The sequence below is a fragment of the Prionailurus viverrinus genome, chromosome C2 (assembly GCF_022837055.1).
Source record: "Prionailurus viverrinus isolate Anna chromosome C2, UM_Priviv_1.0, whole genome shotgun sequence".
Classification (NCBI taxonomy): domain Eukaryota; kingdom Metazoa; phylum Chordata; class Mammalia; order Carnivora; family Felidae; genus Prionailurus; species Prionailurus viverrinus.
The window spans coordinates 140971539-140991746 of record NC_062569.1 but is presented as its reverse complement, the minus strand read 5'-3'; the positions used below and the strand labels follow the sequence as shown (position 1 = coordinate 140991746).

General features: G+C 41.7%; 2 protein-coding genes across 5 annotated transcripts in view; one reads left to right on the top strand and one right to left on the bottom strand.

Annotated features, from left to right (window-relative positions):
• The window catches only part of GABPA (GA binding protein transcription factor subunit alpha), a 40885-nt gene extending 31723 nt beyond the window's left edge, over positions 1-9162 (bottom strand). The window contains exons 1-2 of one of the 3 annotated variants that reach the window (XM_047874241.1): positions 9053-9162; positions 1707-1809 (exon numbers count right to left, since the gene is read on the bottom strand). In XM_047874241.1, coding sequence (XP_047730197.1) covers positions 1707-1783 — 77 coding nt within the window. In that variant the 5' untranslated portion in view covers positions 1784-1809; positions 9053-9162. Of the gene's footprint in view, positions 1-1706; positions 1810-1940; positions 2247-8542; positions 8711-9052 lie in introns of those variants that run through there. The other 2 variants (XM_047874240.1, XM_047874242.1) reach the window with 2 other exon arrangements.
• ATP5PF (ATP synthase peripheral stalk subunit F6) lies at positions 9010-18923 on the top strand. Of its 2 annotated transcripts, none has more exons than XM_047874248.1 (4): positions 9010-9134; positions 13321-13497; positions 18062-18186; positions 18739-18923. In XM_047874248.1, the coding sequence occupies exons 2-4, from the start codon at positions 13334-13336 to the stop codon at positions 18774-18776; spliced, it is 327 nt and encodes a 108-aa protein (XP_047730204.1). In that variant the 5' UTR covers positions 9010-9134; positions 13321-13333; the 3' UTR covers positions 18777-18923. The 2 variants fall into 2 exon arrangements, with proteins under 2 accessions (XP_047730204.1, XP_047730205.1); XM_047874249.1 differs by lacking the exon at positions 9010-9134 and adding an exon at positions 9140-9267.
• Positions 18924-20208: the final 1285 nt, after the last annotated feature.

Below are 20208 nucleotides of genomic sequence, written 5' to 3'. Positions count from 1 at the left end.
TTTCTTCTAAAACTTTAACAAAAGTTCATAATAGAACACTCATGATTAAAAACAAAGATTATTTTTAAATACTAGTAAACTATTACTATTATTTTTATTAAGGTAAAACAATTGGGTCTTTTGGCCACGTATTTCTAACAAATTCCTTAGCTATAGCACAATAGGCTATCTTTTCCTTTTTCTGTAACAATCATTCTTTAAAAGAAATGTCACTTTAAGACAGATTTTAAAGACCCACTTTATGTGAGCTCAACAGTTGAAAATTTTTTAAATATTTTGTTGATACTACTTAAACTTTGGAAAATTTCATGCAAAACTGAGTTTCTCTTGAAAAATTGAGAATGTTCTCATATCCCTGGACCTAAATTCCTGCACAACAACAATGTACAGACGACAGCTTCATAGCAATAACTGCTCCTTTACAGCTACTCCCCTCGTCAATGTAGTAACTATCAATTTCTTACAAGAGACATCTGCAGAGATTTTCTATAAAGGGCCAAACAGTAAACACTTTAGGTTATGTGGGCCATTTGTGTGTGTTACATAAACATAAATACACGCAAGTCAGGCTCCAAGAGACCAAATGATCCTCACCTCCTAATAATCTACCTTTTAGTAGTTACCTTCCACACTGTTTGGAGGTTGGACTGTGTGACCAAAAGACAAAGACAGAAGTGATATATCACCTCTTAGGTAATTTAGAAAGAGACTACAATGTCTATCTTGGAAAGCACTATGTCAGACCATTTGTGGTTTTTTTAATTTACATCCAAGTAGTTAGCATATAGTGCAACAATGATTTCAGGAGTAGATTCCTTAATGCCCCTTACCCATTTAGCCCATCCCCCCTCCCACAACCCTCCAGTAACCCTCTGTTTGCTCTCTGTATTTAAGAGTCTCTTATGGTTTTGGCAGACCATTTATTTTAGGGGGAGCCAGCTTCCATGTCATGAGTAGCCACAGAGAAAGCCCACGTGGGTCAGGAAGTGAGTGGTCCTGCCACATGCCACATGAGTGATCTTGGAAGCAAATATGCTTGCCCCAGTCAACTTTTCAGATGACAGTGGTCCAGAGTGACAGACAGCTTAACTATAAGGTCATGAAATACCCTGAGCCAGAACCATCCAGCTAAATTGCTTCCAGGTTCTTGACTCTGAGAAACTGCAATAATAAATGCTGCACGTTTCAAGTAGCTAAGTTTTGGGGTAATGTGTGACATAAACAAATGTACATATACACACACACGTATCTGATAATTAAAGGAAGAGAAAATAGCATAATCAAACATGCTGGAAAGCTCTATTAAAAACTTAAGTTTTAAATTTCAGCACTACTCTCAATGCTCAGCATCCTTGTCAACCTTACTAATTCTGTCCATTCAACACAGAATTGTTCTAAACCTTTTTATTCCACAGAAGTCCTCTACTCTTCAGTTCCTTTTACTTTCAATGTATTATGTCATCTGCTTTACAGAGAAAAGTAGGGACCCATTATCAGCTATATTTATTACTAACTTTAGTTTAAAACTGTCTCTCCTTCCCAGCTACAAAGCCATTAAGTCAAAGGTAAAAAAGCAATACATTATCTCCCCAAAATGCTAAGGTCATTTGGAAAAAAAAAAGCCTCTCCCCACCAAAAACTATGGCTTGATTTTTAAGTAGGTATGCTGAGAATTATAAAAAGTAGTAAATTCAGAAAATACCAACCTTTCTTCTGTGCACTCTGGTTTCTCTGTCCCATCAATCTCAATTTCTATCAGCTCCTCTGCTTCTCTTTTAGTCATGGTTAGAGTATTTCAATAGGTCAGTCCTGCAAGAGTTAAGGCAGAAATGCTACACAAAAAGCAGAAATCCAATTTAAATAAAAGCAGAGGGTAAGCAGAAGAGGAGGAAGTAATCTTCGCACATAAAAGAAAATCCACAACGATTATTTATATTAACCTGACATGACTTCATCATTCCACTGTATTTATTGGGATGTTTTCTGGCCCAAACTCTCGGTCAATAAACTCATCCAAGTTACTTCAAAATCAAGTGAAAGGTATGTCAATTCTATTATAGCAACTCAGTCTTAATAACAGATTCACACCTGTACCCTAAAAATTAACATGGAGATGAACCATAGTTGTTCAGCTAAAAGCTATACATTAGTAGAACTTATAGCAAAGCATTAGTGTTACAAATTACAGGTTTTATAAAGGTCAGTACAGCATTCTAAAATAGCAAAATAAAATAGCAAATCATTATAGATAGGCATATTATTGTCCTGATTATATGTTATAATCTTGAGATTTTTTTAGATATGCTTTTATGTATTTTAAACAAAGCACTAATTTCAATTTTTATTTCTCTCATGTAAAATTATTACCTGCTGCTTTAAACTATCATTGATACAAAACCATTATAATTTAAAAAATGCTAAGTAATGCATAAGAGAGCTATATATATTGATACTTCTTCGTGGCCATTTCTGAGGTATTAATGCTGTTAAGTTCCAGGTTCTGTTACCATCTCACCGGAGATCAATGAATTTGTCTTTGGACTCCATATACAGTCCAGAGTAGAGTTTTCTAAGTTTACTATCATATCTAAAAGGCACTTCTAAGTGTCTTTGACTTACAAGGAAATGGTCCTCTAAATTTGGTATTCTAATATCTGCAAAAGAGTCTCCCACTTAGAAGACTTGACTAAATGAAGAATTTAAATACTCATTCCAAATAATAACCACGATTTATGGAGCGCAGGGCACAAGCATTCAAATGCTTTAGAATCTTCACAACAGGACAATGTTATTTTGAGTATATATGAGTATACACACACACACACACACACACACACACACACACACACACACGTCCTCACATGACAACTATCCAGAGGTCAGTGATGCTTAGCTGCTTGTGGCTCCACGAGACACTTTAGGTGTAACAACCTAAGTCCACATTCTTCCAGGTGGGACTGAACCATGGTTTGTTCAAAGACAGGCTCTATATCGCAAATGCACACGAGTATGAGAACCACCACCATCTCTAAGCTGGAATACTGCCACAACCCCTGCTAACACATTTCCCCCTTTCTGTGCCCTTGCTCTCACTACCGTCCATTCTCAGTCAGTACAACAGCCAGTGTGATCCTCTTTAAACTGTACCACTCCTGGGGCGCCTGGGTGGCTCAGTCGGTTGAGCGTCTGACTTCGGCTCAGGTCATGAGCTCGTGTTTCAGGAGCTCGAGCCCCACGTCAGGCTCTGTGCTGACAGCTCAGAGCCTAGAGCCTGCTTTGGATTCTGTGTCTCCCTCTCTCTGGTCACGCTCTCTCTCTCTCAAAAATAAATAAACATTAAAGAAAAATTTTTTTAAACTGTAGCACTCCTTTGATCAATACCAGTCACAGTAGAACCTAAACACTTCACAGTGGCCAGCAAGGCCCTACCAGATCTACCCCCAGCCCCACCCCATTACTGCTCCAATTCTTGCTGCTACAGTCTTTGCTCCTGCTGTTGTCTGGCTGGCACCTATTTCCCCCACATGTCCTCCGGGCTAAATCCCTCACCTCTTTGATGTCTCTGCTCAAATCTCCTTTTCCCAATAAGGTATACCCTGACTACCCCCATTTAATTCTGTAATCGGCCTTCTCTATACCCCTTTCTTCTTTCTTGTTGTCTGCAGCACCTAACATACTTTATTATGAATTTCTGTATTCACTTTCTTCCTCCATTCTATTATCATCAAAGCACACAGACCATATTGTCCAAGTGACTCCAGGAACGTAAATTGGTTTGTCTAGACCAGGGACTTTGTCTAGCTTCTTGAGGTGGGAAGAGTTTTGCCAGGTTTCAACTTCTCAAGGGACCAAAGTCTCTGTGAGAGGCACAATAACCCCAAACCTGTGACTATATGAAGTTACATGGCAAAGGGGAATTAGGGTTACTAATCAGCTGATCTTAAAATAGAGATTATCCTGGCTTATCTAGTTGGGCCCAACAAAATCTCAAGAGTCCTTAAAAATGGAAGAGGGAATCTGAAGAGATCCAGAATGATTCAAAGGGAGAAAGACTCAGGGGTCAGTTACGACTGACTGGCTTTGATGATGGAGGCAAGGCACCACAAGCGCCACAAGAACACAGGCAGCCTCTAGAAGATGAAAAAAGAAACACATTGTCTCCTGAAATCTCTAGAAGAAACACAGTTCTGCCCACATCTGATTTTAGGCCAGAAACACTCATTTCAGACTTGATTTCCAGAACAGCATATAAGTAATTGATGGTATATTTAAGCCACTACCTGTGTAGTAATTTGTCACACAGTAGAAGAAAACGGTCTTTTTTCCCACTTTAGAAGGAGTATAACTCTCCTTCAGTCCCACCATCTCTAACAGCTGGGGCTGGTTTTCTGACAAGTTAGTCTCTAGCTAGTACCTAAATCTAGACTGACTGGTGTAAGATAATCTGATTTTCCCCACATTATCAAGGTTGCTCTCACATCTGCCCTATAAGGAAGAATAAGGGGATGAGTTCTCCACTTGCATAGGTACACAACATGTACACCCAGCAGACTGACTTGGCCCCAGGTGACTTCTGTTTGGGATGGTTTAAAGATTAAGGCCTTTTCTTGTTGACTTCGGACTAATTAAGTTTTGACTAATTAAGTTTTCTGTTCTCCCAGGAGGACACCACAAAGCCTGTCCCTTAACTGATGCTATGTATAAAATTGTGGAATTCAAACTGAGCACTATAGCAAAATAGGTGATGAGCCAGTAGGCACCTACCTGATAGGATAACTGAAGCTCCCAGGGCAAGAGTATTTGTTTATACACGTATACAAAGTACAGTACTGGGAACGGTGCCTCACCCTTAGCAGGCATTCCATTAGTATGTGTTGAAAAAGCAAACACTATAAGGACTATTACACATCATATAAAATTGACTCCAGATGTCTAAAAGGCTTAAACACGAAAGGTAAAACTATAAAGCTAATAGAAGAAAATGGTGGGGAATGTTTTGCAGTCTAAGGATAGAAAAGGATTTTTTAAATAAAATCCCAAACACATTAACCATAAGGTGAAAAACTGATGGATTTGATTGCATAAAAATTAAGATTTATGTTCAACAGTCAGGCTACAGAGTAGGAAAATATACTTCCAGTGTTCAAAAGTGGCAAGGGACTGGGGCACCTGGGTGGCTCCGTCAGTTGGGCGTCCAACTTCGGCTCAGGCATGATCTCACAGTTTGTGAGTTCGAGCCCCGCATCGGGCTCTGTGCTGACAGCTTGGAGCCTGGAGCCTGGAGCCTGCTGCGGATTCTGTGATTCCCTCTCTCTCTGCCCCTCCCCCACTCGCACTCTGTCTCTCTCAAAAATAAATAAAAACGTTAAAAAAATTCTTTTTAAAAAGTGACAAGGGACTAATAATTGGAATATTAGAAAATGAATTCCTCGAATTGATAACAAAAAAATCAGGAAAAATCAGAAGACCAAAGCATGTTGGAAAAGAAAATTCACATGAAAAGAAAACAAACTGGTGAAGGATATGAAGAAATGCTCAAATTCAAATCATCCAAAATGCAATTTAAAATAAAGAATTATCACTTTATACCATGTGCTGGTGTATGTATGGCAAAACTTAGAATGCTGACTACAGAAAATAGTAGGGACATGAGGACATGAAAATCCTCTACCTCTGTATGGACAGGTGTAGCCGTTCTGGAGAAAAATCTAGCAGCACTTGCTCAACTGAAGTATGCTTATATATACGACCCAGTAATATTGCCCTTAGATAAGCACTACAGATATTCTCACACGGATTGATAATAGGATGTCCAGGGCAGCTTTGTTGCTGATAGCCAGAAGCTGAAGCCAACAGGAGTATCCATTGTAAAAAAGCAGCACATGCTAGGAAACTTTATTAGCACAGAGAAACAACAAAATAATGTTTACACACACAATCACAAAGCTGTTCCATATAGGAAAAAGCAAGAATAAGGTTTATAGCAGAACGACACTTAAAAAGATCACTTACGTTTTGTTTTCAGGGCTTACATTTATTCCTCACTTTCACCTCCATTACTTACTTATTATTAGTTTTTTAATCAGGAGGCTCCACACCTAACGTGGGGGTTGAACTCAGGACCTAGAGATCAAGAGTCTCGTGCTCTACCAACTGAGCCAGCCATGAGCCTCTCCATTAGCCAACTTGGCAAAAGAATTAGAAAACAAGTGAAATTTCTGGGAACTATGGAAAAATAGAAATGAAGAAGTAACCAGAGGCTGAGAAATGGCCCTACAGGCTTCACAGCAGGGATACCTGTCGTTGGACTTAAAACAAGCACTAAAACAGGGAGGTGTTTAAAAGTAATTTATCCTGTGAGCTTCCAAAAAAGTTATAGATCAGTGCCTACAAGGTGCCAAATAAAGCAAAAAATGAGCACACTTTATGTGCTTTCGGAAAAAAATCACATTACTCATGAATTGATCTCAGAATTGATCTCTTTCTCTCTCACTCCAGGCTAGAGAAACAGTGGCGAGGTTTGGGAAATGATCCAAATCTTTGATATCACTGCTTGAGCTTACCTCTTTTTCTGGAACCAATTTTCCACAATTTTATGTCAATACTTAAGAAAATGAGGAAGAGAGCATTACTTGGTGCCTCTCCCCATGAGGGCTTCCCCCCAAAACCGTGCTTTCTCCTAGATTAAATCTAACCTGGAGTTCAGAACACTTCACAAAATGGATACAAACTAACTTTAAAAATTCCTAGAAAGACTAGTTTTCTTTAAAATACAGTAATGAATGGGACACCTAGGTGGCTCAATCGGTTAAGGGTCCGACTTCAGCTAGGGTCACGGTCTCTCTGCTTGTGGGTTCCGGCCATTCATCGGGCTCTGTGCTGACAGCTCGGAGCCTGGAGCCTGCTTCAGATTCTGTGTCTTCCTCTCTCTGCCCCTGCCCCGCTCGTGCTCAGTATCTCTCTCTCTCAAAAATAATTTTTTTTTAAAATACAGTTATGTTTAATATTCTCTTTTGGGGTCACAGATAAATTTGAGGATTGTATTTCTTCATTGGAATGCATTGCTGCTTTACAGAATTTAAGAAAATTTTGCCCAATAAAGGAAAATAAATAAAGGATAAAATAAATAGAAGTACAGTGTGGCAGGACCTGCAAGGATGACAGCACATTTCCCCAAGCTAACAAACACTTTTAAGTATCAGAGGAAATTAAAAGACATTTTGAAAAATAAAGTCAATGGTTAAGAAAAAACAAAACACATACATCTGTGTGTGTAGAGAGTAAGAAAGCAAGTATGGAGAAAGGCTAACACTTGGTGACCACCCACCCCCACCCCTGCCTGGGGAGGTTTTCACTGCATAATTTCCAGGAATGCAGATTTGAAGTTTTACAAACAGAAGTTGGAGAGGGAGTAAACTCAACAGTTTTAATTTAGTAGTCAGCCTCCCCATAACTCAGCTCTCATAACTGATCTCAATTTAACATCTAGCTCCTTATTTTGTTACTTCGAGACTATGTATCTCTCATGACATACATACAATTCAGGTAAAATTGCCTTAAGTCCACCTAGTGCCAGACTAGGTCTAAAAAAACAAACAAAAACAAAAAAAAAACTTCGAAAGCCTGGGTCAAATCCTGATACACACAAGTTGTTCCCCTGAAGTTGCTGTTTACGAGTTGATCAGTTTCTCCTTAAGCTTAAAATCACACAGGACCTAGGAATGTTATCACTGCTCAGCTCTTTGCTCCCGGGAACCTTTCTAAATCTCCTCCCACGAGTCAGACCTGGAATTCCTGCTACTGAAATTCACTAGTGGCAACTATGAAGTGGGCAGTATTTCTAAATCACTACTCATCATCTGGCAAGGCAGTATCAGGCACTGTTTGGCTGTTCACCAAAGCAAGTCAGGATTCCCTAATACACCGCAAACACGTACAGGCGGCTTATCTTCTAGTACACGAAATACTAAAAATGTTGGCAAACTACATTAACCCATTGTTTTCCCCTTTTCTCACTTCCCCATTGCTAAAATAGATCCCTACGGACATCATATACAGTAATAAACGGCTTTGATGCTATTGTAGGGCAGTTCTAGAAAGGTAACTGGAGTTGAAGTGTTGGCGCAACGCTGGGCGGCGAGGAGACTGGTTGAGAACATTCCTCTGAAATCCCGGGGGCGTCAGGGTCTCGTCCCGACCTCGGCGACTGCGGACCGCCAAGGACGGCGGACTGGCGAGGACGGGACAGCAAGGGAAGAGAGCAGCGAAAGGTGACACGGGTAGCCCGGGGCCCGGGGGCGCGCAGCTTCCCTGGGCCCCGCGCCGCGCGCCCCTCCCCTCCGCTCCCCGCACTGCCTCACCCGCCCCTCCCCACCCGGCTCCCTCAAGTCTCCACGAACGGAAATGGGAGTCACAGCGCCGGGGACCAGCGGAAACAAAACACAGAGGCGGCCGCGGGGGGGCCGCTGTGGGTGAGAAGGCCCCGGAACGAGGCCGGCCCGCGCGGGCCCGCGCTCCCTTCCTCCCCCGCGGCCGCACTCACCCGCTCCGGAATCGGCCCCGTCGCCCCCACCCGCACTCTAGAGCCGGCTGAGAACAGCAGGGGCGCGGGCTCCACGTGCAGCGCTTCTCCCAGTAAGACCCGCCGCTCCTGCGACTCGAAGTGTAAGGCCCCTAGGCCTTTCCCGCGGAATCGGCGCTGAGAAACTCCAACCCCCCTCCCGCCTCCCAGGCACCCCCGGGTCCAGGACTACAACTCCCAGCAGGTTGCGCGAAACAAACGCCCGAGGCAACGGAGGCTCACGAGGCACAAGAATGCCCAACGCCCCAATCCGCTTTGTTTTACATTCTCACTTTCCGGGCAAAATCATACAGCTCAACAACCACAAAGAACAGGATGCTGACTTGGGTCCGGGAGGACTGAACTAGGGGACAGGCCAACCAAAGTGCGCATGCGTACACTACAAGGATTCCAGGAGGGAAAAAGACAGCAGGTCAAGTTAGGCGAAGGAAAGATGGCGGAGGCTTCGCCAAGGGACCCGGAAGCACTTACCCTCCACTTCCTCCTCCTGTTTGGCTTCTGTCTCACCTAGAGCTGTCCGGTCGCAGACCGCCTCCGAGACGTTTCCTGTCCGGTGAGTGTCGACCGACTGAAACGGCGGCCCATAATGCATTGCGATGGCGGGTAGGCGGGTGGGGGTGGAGCCAGGGCCGGAAGTAGAACGGTGGCGGCAGCGGAGGCCCCGGCAGCTCGGGACTGAGTGCAAGGTGACTGGGAGGGTTGCTAGACTAGCTTGGCCTCTTGGGACTCAGATTCTGGGTTTCTTCTTGGGGCCTGGGCTGCCTATTACCTCTGTCCTTCAGGAGTATAGAGCAGCCTGGTGTCACAGGCACCTTTACCGTCTGGCCCAGGGTCACTGCTGACCTCGGCGCCCTTAGGCTTTGAAGTTTGCGGTAGATTCCGGCGTGGTCATCCCTGCTCTGAGGGTAAACCGGGGTGGTACGCGAGGCAAGGAGGCCAGGGGTTCCCGGACCCGCGGCTCAGCTGGGGCAGCTCAAGGTCATTCCCACGGGACAGGTCTGCGGCCAGGCCTGCCGTACCGGGGCGCGCAGGAGGTCGTGCCCAACTATTGAAAGCAGAATGAGCACCATAGGAGGGAAAGGGGTGACGGTAATCTTAAAAGTTTGCATCCCACCTGAAAATATTGATAGTGCTGAAACGTGGCTAGGCAGGTTTGTTTTACACTCTCATTTTCCTGCACAACCCTACACCTCACCCCCAAGAAACAATACGTTGACTGGGGTAGAAGGGGGTTCTTGAGTTAGGGGTGAGGCCAAAGTTCGCAGGCGAACAAAACAAGGTTTCCAGGAGGGCGAAAGAGAACGGGTCAGGTTAGGCGGGTTGTGGATTGACTTTAGGAATATGCACGGAATGGGCCGCGAAAGTACTAACCTAGGCTGGTCAGTCATCTCTGTAAGCTGGAGAACCGTGCACCCTCTCACCACAAGGCCTCTTCTCATGTGTACCCTTTCTTGCTGTTGCCTTCCCCAGTCTTTCTACGTCAAATCCCAGTCACAGGTTCGGGGGGGGGGGGGGGGGGGCGATCGTACTTGAATAGAGAATTTATCACACTTGGTATTTTACACCTATTTGTGTAATAACGTGTCTTCTGCATGACGGTGGACAGTGGACACTCATATATTACTCAGTGAAAAAATAAAAGGGAATAAAAGAAAGAACAAGTTTTGATAGTGAGATTATGTGTTCATTTTTTAGACAGGTTGAATTGGATGGTCCCGTAGGACTTAGGAAAGGAAAAGACCTGTTGAATGGGTAGGTTTAGGGTTCAGAAAAAACGACTAAAATTAGAGGTGTGATTTGGGAATCGTTAATACTTAGATGATAGAGGGGTCCCTGGCTGGCTCAGTTGGTGCAGCGTGCAACTCTTCATCTCCAGGTCTGAGTTCAAGCCCCACATTGGGCGTAGAGCTTACTTACATAAAATTCTTAGATGATAGAAATTGAAAAAATGAAAACAGACTTTACCTAATAGGAATAACACGATTTTTGCCATCGGAGTTAGAACAAATTGACTGTGGAGATATGGGCAGTGTAATAACTTTTCTTTGACATAGTTTTATTTTCTGTAAAGGAGGGGTAAGAACACTTTCCCCTAATTGTTAATAATGTTTTCCTAAGGGTTGAAGAGGAGAATATATACGGAAATACTTTGCAAAGTATTTTGGGATGAACCAATGTTAGGTGACCTTATTGCTGAGTATTAAGCATGTTCTTAAATTACTATAAGGGAAAATAGCACCTTGAATTGCATGATTTTCTAAAAAAAAAAAAAAAAAAAATTATTTTTTGAGAGAACACAGGCTCCTTGAACCAGGGAGGGGCAGGGACAGGGAGAGAGAGAGATAGAGAGAGGGAGAGAGAGAGAATGAATCCCAAGTAGTCTCAGTGCTGATACTACGAACTGGGAGATCATGACTTGAGCTGAAGTCAAGAGTCAGACGTTCAAGCGACTGAGCCACCCAGGCACCCTGAGTTGCACAATTTTTAAAATAGATCCGTGTCCACTTAGATTCTACCGTGTAACCTTGGGCCAGGTACTTAATCTCTAAGTCTCAGTTTATGTGTATGTAAAATGGGAATGGTAAATATGTAGCACTTTAAGGTTGTTTGTTGTTTGCTTTGAGTCTTAAGTATTTTTCTCTGATGGGGTATAAGGGGTGATGTATGGTGAATTTCTCCCAATAGTTTGCTTTCGGGGCAGGTGAAGGATATTTTGTTGATTATGGGAGTTCTTTTGGTAGTTTTTATGTGCGATTCCAGGGCTTCTCAGCCTTTGCATTATTGACATTTTGGACCAGATAGTTCTTTGTTGTGGGATGGCTGTTATTTTGTTTTGGTTTTTATAGGATGTTTCGCAACATCCCTGGCCTTTACCCACCGGAGGCCAGTAATACCCCGGTCAGGACAACCAAAAATGTCTTCAGACATTGCCAGTAATCCCTTGAGGTATACTGCTGTCCCAACTCAAGAACTCCTGTGTTACTCTACGGTCTTCTAGCTGAGTGCTTCTCAAACTGTCAGTAGTAGAGGACCATTTTTCCCCTAACCCTGTGGCTACCTTTGAAAACTACAATAAAAGTTACTGTAAAAGTTAGATGAAAGAACATACAGTGAAGACACCCAAAATACAAACTGATTTTTTATTATTCAACAGATATATGTGACTCTGTCCAATTGTTATAAAAGTTTCTAAATCGTTATTAACGATTTTTGTTACGATAGACCAGTAACACAATTTGTATACTATTGCTGGCCCACAGACCACACTTTGAGCACTTTAATAGAAGTTCAGCATCAAGACGACAGTGATTATGGTCATTAATAGGTAATTTTGGAGGCTCATGGGACTCAGGTTAGCATGGCAGGTTTCATTTTATCTGTAAGATTCAGAAATTTTAACCAGGTTGTATTGAGGTGTGAATCTTGGATCCCCATTCCAACGTAGGGTTTAGTAAACTCCGTTTAATAGACATCTTCTTTCTCAATCTGAGGGAAATTTCTTCTAATTATTTATGGCTTTCTTATCCTTTTTCTTTTGGAATTCTTGTTTGCATTTATTTGTTGTAATTTGGAAATTTTTTGGCATTTGATCTTTCAAGGTACTAAATTAGGTCTCAACTGAAATCATCTTCTGTTTTACCTGCTGAAATGCTTAAAAAAAATTTTTTTTAATGTTTATTTTTGAGAGAGAGAGTCGAATTGAGCGGGGGAGGGGCAGAGAGACAGAGACACAGAATCTGAAGCAGGCTCCAGGCTCTGAGCTGTCAACACAGCAGGATGCGGGGCTCAAACCCACGAACCCGCAAGATCATGACCTGAGGCGAAGTCGGACACTTAAGCGACAGAGCCACCCAGATGCCCTTATTTGCTGAAATGTTTTAGTTAGAAAATCATATATTTTAGTTTCAGGAGCTCTAAAGACTTGGAAATCTTTAAGTCCTTATTTTTCTTTCTTTTTATTTTTTAAAAAATGCTTATTTATTTATTTTTGAGAGCCTGATGTGGGGCTCAAACCCACGAACTGTGAGATCATGACCTGAGCCAAAATCAAGAGCCAGACTCTCAAACGACTGAGCCACCCAGGCACCCCTTTCATTCTGTTTTATTGATTAGGTTGTACTGTTTGACTTTCTCTCTCTTACTGGTGGGCTCCCTTGGGCTGGTTCTTTTGAACTTAGATTTGGCTGTTACAGTATTCTTGAATGCCTGGAATCCTACAGTTGGAGTAGGCAGAACACTTTCCCCTGCTATGGGGCCCGTGTCTCCGTGCTCAGCTCCCTTTTGGTCTTCTGAGGGGGCTCGGGGTAACCTGGCACATTAATCTGGGGGCCAGTGTTCTTTTCTGCCTGAGATGGGCGGTTATCTAACATGCTACGTTGACTATGCTTATTCTTGACCTGTGGTCCAAGACCAAGTTTATGGAGAAGAAATACCTCATCCTAGATTTTGTGCTTTCTCTCTGCATCTAACCCAGCACACAGGCCTGAGTTGTTTCTAACTGCCCCCTAGGTCCCAGGGCCTTTTGGTTAAGAAGCAAAAAAACTTGCAGTGGGGAGTGGAGAGGGGGAAGGGAGCTCTGGTCAGGTGACTGTTCTTAGCATTGAGCAAGTTCTGGTGTGATTTATGATTGACTTCTGTAACAATTAGTAGAATTAGATTCCTACCATATGATATACTTAGAGGTGTTTTACAATTATGTACATTTTAAAGTATGTTAATACTGTCGTGCTTGTTTTCAGTAATAGAATCACCATGATTCTCCAGAGGCTCTTCAGGTTCTCCTCTCTCATGCGGTCCATGGTCTCAGTGCATCTGAGGAGGAACATCGGTGTTACAGCAGTGGCATTTAATAAGGAACTTGATCCTGTACAGAAACTCTTCGTGGATAAGATTAGAGAATACAAAACTAAGCGACAGTAAGTGGGTAGATAACCACCTGTGGAGTAAATATAAATATTCAAGATATATGTAAGTTGTGAGATGGGGAAAAGAAATTACTAGGTCTTTGAAACTGTTAAGACCTTCACTGAGCTGATTGCTGACATAGAGGTTCATTAGGTGCTCCAAAAGAAGATAAAGATCTTGATTCTTTTTTTTAAAGTCCCAAATTTTATCTTATATGAGTTCCAAGGGAGAATTCCATTATATCTGTTGTCATTTTAATGTTTATTTTTGAGAGAGAGAGAGAGACAGAGCATGAGCGGTAGAGGGGCAGAGAGAGAGAGAGAAGGAGGGAGGGAGGGAGAGAGACACACAGACATAGAATTAGAAGCTGGCTCCAGGCTCCGAGCTGTCAGCACAGAGCCCGACGCAGGGCTCGAACTCACAAACTGCGAGATCATGACCTGAGCTGAAGTCAGACACCCAACCGACTGAGCCACCCAGGCACCCCTCTATTGCCATTTTAGATGTATTGTCATTATAATGTCATTTATTATAAACTAGAGCCAATTCTTAGAAGTCTATAGGATCTTGGAAATCATTTAGGAACTATATTTGAAAAAATTGAGTCCCTTAGACATTAATTAGCCTAAGGTCATAAAACTAATTGTAGGAAAAACATATTATCAAAATATTCTAATTATCAATTTAGTGCCCTTTCTTTGACATCATGATTTGGGGGGGAAATGTATGAACCCAGCATTTTTTTCTTTAATGCTATTTCCATAGTTCTGTATTTCTGGGAATGTCAAAGGTCAAGAGGGAAGTGGCATAAAGCAAAGTCCAGGATAAACACAGTTACGGAACCACACAGCTTTGGAGGTGAATGATGACCTTAGCCATCATCAGATTCAACCCCCAATCTTATGAAAAGCGATACAGAGCAGTTTGGTGTTCATTTTATTTAGTTGTCTACCATGTGCAAAGCACTGGGCTATTAACTGTGGTAGGCCGCAGAACAAAGCCATACTGCATTTCCATAATATTCTTGAAATCTGATGGGGTGGAAAGCTTGTAGGAATGTATAAGGTAATCTATGAGGAAAAATGGGTTAGATACTAATATAGTGATACATTCAGTGTTTGGGGACTTCATAGAAAGGAATGTTCCTTTCTTGCTGGAGGCAGTATTTGATATCCTTAAAAAAAAGGTTTTTTTTTTAACATTGTTCATTTTTTGAGAGACAGGGATAGTGCAAGTGGGGGAAGGACAGAGAGAGAGGGAGACACAGAATCGGAAGCAGGGTTCAGGCTCTGAGCTGTCAGCACAGAGCCCGACGCGGGGCTCGAACCCACATACCGTGAGATCATGACCTGAGCCAAACAACCGACTGAACCACCCAGGTGCCCCTGAGATCTTTTATCCCTTTTAAGAATATGGACAGCTATGGATCAGCCCTTCAGTTTAAAACTGTGAAGAACTTACTCACATGATTTTGTTTATAGCTTCAAAGGGTTCTCAAAACCAAGAAAGGCTATCAGTACATATCTCTACCTCTGGTTATGAACAATTGGTGTGAAGGTTGCACAGATAAATGGGAGGGGGAGAAGGATATATTTTAGGAAGAAAGAGTGGTGTGAGCTAAAGCATGAAAACTGAAACGACCAGGTCGGTTTGAGAAATTGTGTAATGCTGCTTCCCAGGACTAGAGTGTATGAGGAGAGTGGGGAGCAGTAAGGATGAGAATGGGGTCGGAATGAGGGGATTATGAGAGGCCTCGATTATAGATGGGCAGGTAAAGTATTAGATGATAGGCATTTATGAGGAATTAAAGGTTTTTGAGCAGAATGGTAGGATGGAACAAGGTACTCTGTATAATTTTAATCAGAGTATTAGGAAGATTGGAATGAGTAGAGAAGACAGACAGACATGGTAGGAAACTTGTAACAATCCAAGCATTGGATTGACAAGGTTGATGAGAACCTTGTCTTTACAGCAGTGGGAATATAAAAGTGACAGTCGAGACATTGAGGGACTGAGAACTGGGTCTTGGTTATCTGGTGGAGAGAGAGAGGAGAAGGAACAGTTAAAGAGCCCTGAGACTTTGAGACTGGGCAACTAACAAAAAAGGTTTTGTTCTTACCACAGCTAAGGATGGAGAGAGCTAAAGGATTAAAATGAAGACATTGTTAAGAAATTCTCACAACAGTCTTATAGATCTTATCCCCTTATTACATGTTAGAAAAGCAAGGCTAAAAGAGAAGAATTTGTCTAAAATCACACTATTCAGTAAGCAGGTGTGCAGGATCCGTTGACACTCATTTGAGTGTCTCCTGTCCAGAGGTAGTGTGGCATCTCAGTGTTGATGCTGTTTGCACTCCACTTGTCCTTAAAAAGCCTGTCCAATAAGAAGTCAATCCTGAGGCGTACTCTTTTTTTTCTTTTTTTTTTTTTTAAGTAAGCTCTGCGCCCAAAGGAGGCTTGAATTCAGGACCCTCAAGAGTTACATGCTCAACCGTCTGAGCCAGCTAGGTGCCCCTGGGATGTACTCTGAATCTAAGGGGACTCTAGTTCATTCATTTGTGCAAATTGTGTGGGAAAATGTTCTGCACACGGACTCTGACCTGGAATGCAGCTCTGAAACTTATTAGCACTTGGGCCTTGGGCAGGTTATTCAGCTGCTATACCTTATCTGTACGTAACATGGGGGTGATAATAACAGCACGTATTTCAGAGGATGCTATAAAAATGAAGTGATTCAGTAAGTTAGCATGCCTAGTATTTTTTACATGAAATAAACAAGTATCCTTTGAGTGTCTGCTTTGTCCAGGTCGCCATGCTAGATCCTGGGGATATAATAATAAGATGGGCTGGGAGACATACTCAGTTGAGGAGGTAGATGAGATCTGGCCTCTTTCTATCATAGGAATCCACATGAAAGTTCTCTAGCAGCCATCATCTGTCAGTAACTAGAATATTGGTGAGACTGGCTGGATGTACTAAAGCACTGTCTGAAACTTGTAGCTCCCAGAGTTAGAAGACAGTCGTTAAAGTGTCGGGTTGAAGGCTCCTCTGTCTATTTCATTAGCCATTGTCCACATGTGCCTATTGAAATCTAATTAATTGCAGTTAAGTATAAATACAAATTCAGGTCCTTAGTTACATTTCTAGTGCTCACTAGCCACATATGGCTAGTGGCCACCTTAATTAGCGCAGATACAATTCATTACGGAAGGTTCTATTGCATGTGCTGATGTAGAAGAAAACTGAGTCCATGAGAACAAGCATCATTAACAAGTTCTTAAATTAGAGCTGTCTCTGGAAAAACACAAAACAAAAAAAACAGAGTTGTCTCTATATTTTTGTGGAAATTCTGTAACATAAGGCCTCTACTTTGATCATAGGCATATGTAAAAATATTATTACCCTTAATGGAGTTCTCACTTACAAAGTTTTTGTTTATTATGTTCATGATAGGCGGGCAGTAACATGACAAACACAGAATTTCTGCAAAGAATTAATTACATCTAATTGGCCCCACTGCTGGTCTTGATGCTATATTTATCTTCCCAAAGCACGACTCTAATTTTGTCATTTTATTGCTTAACACATAAAATACACACCCCCCGCCTTAACATTCCAGGCCTCCCGTGACCTGAGTCCTGCTGGCTTTTCCATCTAGATGGCTGATTCTCCACAGACAGCCAGTTTTTTATTACCTCCACTCTTTGCTTTCTCAGTCTTAGAATGTCTGAAATTAAAATCTGACCCAAACGCATCATTTGTCACAAATGCCACCTTTGTAAAATGAAACTTTTTTCCAATTAGCTCCGCAAAAATGCTCTCTCCTCAACTTGAGTAGCTGTTTGATAAGCCATGTCTTTGAAGCTTATCAATAACTCTCTTATAGCACGGATGTTTCTAAACATTTTTTTCCCCTAAATGGCAAAATCTCTGAGGGTAAGAAATATTTGCAGCTTTGTTAGGCCCATATTATAGAGACTTAAGGTTACTAAGACCTTTTAAAAGACGTTTAGTGGTGGCTGAATTAAATCGGATAATAATAATAATAGCACTTATTGGCCACTATGTCACCTCACTGTGGGCCAGGCACTGTGTTAAGTGGTACATGTACATTATCTCTGTAATTCTCGTCACACCATCATTAAGTAGGGCCTTCAGTTTTAGATGCGGAAACTAAAGTTTAGAGTGTTTTGTGCCTTGCTTCAGTGTATGTAGTTTCAATAAACTGTAGAGCTGACATTGAAACAGAAGTAGTCATTGACTCAGGGAACCCATGGACTTAGCCATTATATCTTATCACAACTTAGACCTCAAGAGATTATGACTTGATAAACATCCTTGATACTCAAACCTTGAATGTTAGAAGTTTGTTTGAAGTTGCCTCATTTATGTGATACCTCATCATTATAGAAGTTTGAATTGAAATTCAAGCGGAAATGCTTTTTTTCAGAAGCTACGTTTTTCCCTATATGATGACTTTTAAAAGGTCTATTGAAACTTGATGGTAAAAAGTAATTTTGGTTTTGTAAACTAGTGCATAAGAAGAGTTTTTACTTGTTCATTTGCCCACAACAGGGCATCCGGAGGACCTGTTGATACTGGCCCAGAGTATCAGCAAGAGCTGGAGAGAGAGCTTTTTAAGCTTAAGCAGATGTATGGTAAAGCAGACATGAATACTTTCCCTAACTTCAATTTTGAAGGTAAGTGTCTTCAATCATGGATTCATTCTTGGGGGAGATTTGTTTTAAGTCGAGACTATTTATGCCTTATACTTGAGTTGTTTAGAGGATTAAATGACAATCACACGTAAATTTATTAGGACAGTGACATTTGCATGAGAAGCTCTCGTACAAATGCTTGCCATCGGTATAGGAGATTATGTAACAGGTCAAATGGTGGGGATTTGAAATCAAACTCCCTAATCTTGGATCGTGACACTATCACCTATGAAGTGTGTGATCTTGGATAGTTAACTGGTGACTGTTTCCCATCTGACATTCAGGGAGAATTCTAATACCTCTCTCGTGGTTGTTGTAATTAAATGACATAAAATATGTGAAGTCAGTTAATAGCCTGGTTTATAGTAAGTGCTTAATAAATCATTATCAATTGTAATAGTTCTATGTAGGTGTTAAAAAACCATAGATACTAAAAAAAAATCAAAAAATTGAGCAGTTAAATATTGAAGCCTTCTAGATAATGCATTTTATTGCAATATAGCTAAGCGTGGACCTTTTTGTTCCTTTTCTTAGATCCCAAATTTGAAGTTATCGACAAACCCCAGTCCTGAAGAAATAGTGTAAAATGTATTTGGTAATTTGTCCTAGATTAGTTGTACAACTGGTCGGAAGTATCGGGACAAACGTACGTTTCTCAACCGTCAAATGTGTTCTTTTAATTCTGATTCCAAATAAATTATTTGGTGATGTTGAGTGTATATTTGAGTGTATTGAATTCTGTGTTTCAGCATTGTTTTTAAATCTGCCCAGTTGGCTCTAATGAAACAGGTGGAGATCTTGGGTTAATTGGCCACAACTTGCCCACAACCTGCGAGGCTCCTCTCTGTGTTCGGGGCTCGCCTTTTACTAGTGGAGACTTCCCGCCTCAGGAGGCCACCCTGACGTAAGGAATGTTTGCCACAGAGGGATGTTACATCCGTTCCCAGAATATAAAGAAAAGGCTTGTAAACCTTTTATCATAGCTTTTCCAGGAAATTCAAGTTAAGCTTGAATACACACGGGAACATTCATTGTGTTTTAACTACCATCTCCTCAAACGTTAAATGCTTTTATCCCAACAGCCAGGTCCCTCCTCTTCCCTTGCAGTTTATGATCATAGATGTATTACTGTGCTACACAGATGGAGGAAGGAAAGCTGGGAGCAGGCGGGGGTTCTACAAAGGAGCCTCCTTGGAAAGAGTAAGCTGTATGGTGTTTTGCCCAAGCGATGGGAGACCCAGCAAGTAGGCGGCATAACAGGCACATCAAGATTTCAGTTAGCGTAGCTGGCTCTTGAGGAAATGATTTTTTTTTTTTTTTTTTTTTTCAAAAGGAAATCGGCTGTGCCTTTTTATATCTGACAATCTGACTTGTGTCAGTAAATACGGATCTTAATAAACCTTTAAAGGCTTTTTTTGTTTTTTGGTACCGATTTTAAATATAATTTTATTTAAGACATTGTATTTTCCACTTAAAAAATACAGTGCTTACAAAGTGCAATGTTTATTTCCTTTCCCTGGGCACATGGTCCATATTCAAGTATCAAGAATGACCGGTTTATTTACTATGGCAACTCGACTTTATAATAGCCATGGAATTTGCTACAAATTTGGGTCCTTCAAATGTTGTGTGTGGAACATGCCTTGTCTGGGCCCAGAGGAGGCAGCACGATGGGGGAGCTGCACCACCAGGGAAGCCTCCAGGCATTCCTCCCACGTGCCCCTTGCGCTTTGGTACAGCTTCGGAACCATGGGGTTGCAGACTTTCTCCAGCTCTTTCTGCTGATAAATGTTTTTGTTTCTGTTTTTTAAATACGAAGTCAAAAGTCAGCCTTCTTTATGAGGTTAGCTCACTCAAAAAGAGGAGTAGATTTTTACTGTGGGTGCCATTCTAGCTGGAGTCAAACCTGCTCAGGACTACCTTTTCCAAAAGACCTGCAAACATTTCCTAGTGATACAGGTGTGATTAAACTAGTAAGATGTGTGGAATCGGAATTGGGGAGGG

What these genes read in the sequence shown, in the direction of transcription:
- ATP5PF (XM_047874248.1), top strand. Translation starts at nt 13,334, where the DNA reads ATGATTCTCCAGAGGCTCTTCAGGTTCTCCTCTCTCATGCGGTCCATG. An exon ending in GAATACAAAACTAAGCGACA is followed by an intron (nt 13,498 to 18,061) that starts GTAAGTGGGTAG and finishes TGCCCACAACAG; the next exon opens with GGCATCCGGAGGACCTGTTG. An exon ending in CCCTAACTTCAATTTTGAAG is followed by an intron (nt 18,187 to 18,738) that starts GTAAGTGTCTTC and finishes TCCTTTTCTTAG; the next exon opens with ATCCCAAATTTGAAGTTATC.